A 3,679-nucleotide genomic window follows, 5' to 3' on the forward strand; every position below is an offset into this window, starting at 1 on the left:
CAAGGTAGAACTGCTGCTGTGGGTTTCCAAGACTAAGTCTTTAGAGGAGTAGAAAGCCTCATTGTTCTCCCAAGGGGCAGCTGGAGGTTTTGAACTGCTGACCTTGCAGTTAGCAGTCCAGTGCCTAACCACTATGCCACCAGCGTGCCCGTATCCTCATGAAGGTTATTTTATAAAGGAGCATCAAAGATGATTCTAGTACCGAATTTCACAGTAGTCTCAAATACCGTTCTCTAACTAACTGGAATACCAGTCTTTTACTGGTGCTAACGGTGGAGAGAAAGACCCTGTGTGAACAGGTCTTCGCTCTTCCACCCATAGGAACACAGTGGGGTGTTAAGCACGCTGCATTGGTCTGCTCCAAGTACTAATCAAATAAACCTCTATTCAAAGAAGACGATATGACATTAAAATCCTGACATTATCTAGGTAAATGATTCAAGAGGGATCTATTTTGAGACTACAATCAGAACAGAAACTAATTCAAATGCACATGTAAACAATTTCAATATAGCAGAATATAAGCAAAGGATGATATAACTAACCCCTCATTAAACCAGTACAATATGAAAAATTGCTATATTTCCTATAGACACGATCATCTCATAATAAAATTCTGCTCCAAGTATGTTGTTGATATCATTACATTTAAGCATACCTGTACTTTCTCTTCTGAGACACATTTATGGCGTAGGCATTTACAGAGCCATCCACCTTCTTCCCCTGGAGAAAGGCAATGAACAAACAGGAAAACCAGGAAGGATACATTAAATGTCTTGAAGACATACCACAAGATTCACTTAAGAATGAGCTAGCCCAATGAGGGTGAAGAATTTCCAAATCCTAATGAAATCCCAGAAATTCCCGCATTACAGCTCTCTGCCCACCTTTTACAAATTATAACGAACATAATTCACAACATTTGCCATGTCGTTCTTCTAAAAATTTACAAATTCTGGGTCGTGAAACACCTTTCTCATGTACACCCATCACCAGCTGCTCACATCTGTATAGTCACACAAACAAGTTCTACAACACTCCGTAAAGCACATAAATGGCATGTGTGTTATGGACAAGGCAACTCAGGCAGTCGGGTAGCAGTTGCTAACCTTTTTGGCTAAAAATTCCTTTGAAAGCAGATACAAACCAGAGATGCTATCTCCAGAAAGATCCACATTGCACACTTGAACACTCTCAAGTCCTGCCGGGCACGACCACTATTCATCTCAATCCCATTCCTTGTTTTTTTCAGGTTTCTACCACTTTTATTATTACGAGGTGGGGCCCCGAGTGGGGCCTGGCAAGCTGATGGATGTGGTCCCGGGGATCAAGGAGAGGCCGCAACTGGAGACACAGTCACCACAAAGGAAGGACACGGTCCAGGGATGCAGGAAAAATGATCAGACAGGCTGGGGTCGTCCAGGCAAGGGCTGGCCCCTCACTCTCGCTTCTTGTAGTTTTCCAGGTATGACAGGACCCAGTCGGATGGCACGAGGAAACACAGGAAGGAGGTGAGCCCAACACCGCATTCCGTGGTCCTGAGCTGTCGCTGCAGAGGCTTTCAGTGGACGCTGGGCCGAGCCCGCCAGGCCCCTCAGCAGCAGCGGCGTCAGTGCAGAAACGACAAACAACACTGTCAGCTCTCAGCCCAGCCCAAGGTCGAGAAGATTCAATCCCCTTTCTTGCACAGGCCTTATAATTTTGGCTTTTAAATCAAGAATCCAAATATAGAATAACAGGAGCTGCTATTGCTAGGATTTGGCCTTTCTCCGTGTGGCCTCCACCTGCCTTTCCACTAACTCTTTATGGGCCGCTTGATCCAGCCGAGCTCACTCAGGCGAGAGAACTTGCCTCCTGGCCTCCATGCTGTTTCTCACCCTTGAACAGCCTTCTTCTCGACTTCCATCTGGTCGTTAGCTGTCAGATTCTCAGCCATCATTCAAGGCTTAACGAAGACCCTGCCGCCAGGAAGTGCCCTCTTCTCTAACTCGTGTGGACAGTCCACTGTGCTTTCCTCACAGTAGCCCCATCTTCTACTCTGTAGTATCAGTATTTCTCCTGTGACGGTGAGTATTGTAGACTGAATTATGTCTCCCCAATTCAATACAGTCCTGTTTGGAAACAGGGTTTTCTTTGCTATGGGAGGCCAGCCTCGGTAGAATGGGTTCGAAATCAAATCACATCTGAGTCCAAAACTAGTAGATTAGAACAAAGAGACATGCACAGCGAGGAGATGCCAGGGAGTCTCGTCAAGGGCCCAGGGCTGCCACAAGGAGGACCAGACGAGCTTTAGAGCGTGCGGTGCCCTGTTAGCCTCCCAAACCGTGAGAGAAGGACAGCGCTTCAAAGACCTCGTACATCTGAGCGTCCCCTTTAGATGCTGACATCCTAGGTGTGCTGAAGTGAAATTTCTTTAAAAAAAAAAATCTTTTTATTGGGAGCTCTTACAGATATTATAACAATCCATAATTCAATAGGTCAAGCATAATTGTATAATTGCTGCCACCATCACTTTCTTATTTATTTACTTATGCCACCATCCGTTTCAAAACATTTTGTTTCTTCTTGAACTCTTTGATATCAGCTCCCTTTTATCCCCTTCCTCCCCTCCCCCTGAACCCTTATTATACTATATATTATTATTACTAAAAAAATAAAAATAAAGAAATTTCTTAATATGGCTATTCTGCCCAGGTCTCTGTAACTCCCACCCAATGAAGGGGTGAGACTGTGCAAACAGGGCGCATGAAACACTGATAGAGGGAACTGGCCAGTTTGGCTGCCATTCCCCCCTAGGAGAGTCAGCTCAGAAGCAGGAACAGAGAATTCGCTAGACCATCAAGGAAGAGTCACCAACAGCGCTACATTTGAGATCCCTGCTTCAGTGATGGAGGCTAAGCCAGGGGTGATGGAGCAGAGGAGCAGTTTGCAGACTACGAGACTGAGGAGGAGCAGTGGGTGGGTTTCCAGTCCCACAGAGGCAGAGGCCAAGTGCATTTATGGCTGAGGCTAGAGTCAGAGTGAAAGACTTGACTGCTGGCTAAGGAGAAGCACTGCTGTAGACTAACGAATGCATCCTTGATGATTTCTCTTTCTGCTTGTGGTAACCTGTTAACTTCCCAAGTAACAGGGAAACAGCTTGAAAAGACTGGCCTTAAGAAAAATGCAAATGATGCTAACCTTTTACGTCTAATTCCTAACAGCTTACTGATTTTTAAAAACTAGACAGGTCTAAGGAAGCATCGAGCCTCTAGCAGGGCACCTCTTAGCTCGAACTCATCAGTCTGTCGAATTGTTCCTTTTTTTTTTTCAGAAACATCCAAAATTGTACAGATTTCCTTATTTTCAACTGCCATGGCTTGCTGAATTAAAGCAGCTGAATTTGATAGAAGTTCAATGTTGTTTCCTTCAAGAATTAACTCATCTTTCTGGGCTAGAGTCCCGGAACAAGCAACACCTGTCCTCATCTGAACCCTACGGATACATTTTTCACCCAAGAAGCTATGGCTTTCCACCAGAGACCCGTTCTTCTAAAACACTGATGCTGACCGGGAAGCGGGCGTGCACAGGCCTCATGCTGTAGCCAAGCCCAGTAAGTCTAACACCTCGATCAGGTTCAGAACATGAGGAACTACTAATCCCGTGACTACAGCCAGTTCCTCTCCATTCCCCCCCCCCC

General features: G+C 45.4%; 1 protein-coding gene across 1 annotated transcript in view; it reads right to left on the reverse strand.

Annotated features, from left to right (window-relative positions):
* SNRNP27 (small nuclear ribonucleoprotein U4/U6.U5 subunit 27) overlaps positions 1-3,679 on the reverse strand; it is a 19,829-nt gene that overhangs the window by 2,266 nt on the left and 13,884 nt on the right. The window contains exon 5 of the mRNA XM_004710159.2: positions 659-723. Within this exon, the coding sequence (XP_004710216.1) occupies positions 659-723 (65 nt within the window). The remainder of the gene's footprint in view (positions 1-658; positions 724-3,679) is intronic.

The sequence above is a fragment of the Echinops telfairi genome, unplaced genomic scaffold, assembly GCF_000313985.2.
Source record: "Echinops telfairi isolate 266 unplaced genomic scaffold, ASM31398v2 ScPeMD7_2573;HRSCAF=3158, whole genome shotgun sequence".
NCBI lineage: Eukaryota > Metazoa > Chordata > Mammalia > Afrosoricida > Tenrecidae > Echinops > Echinops telfairi.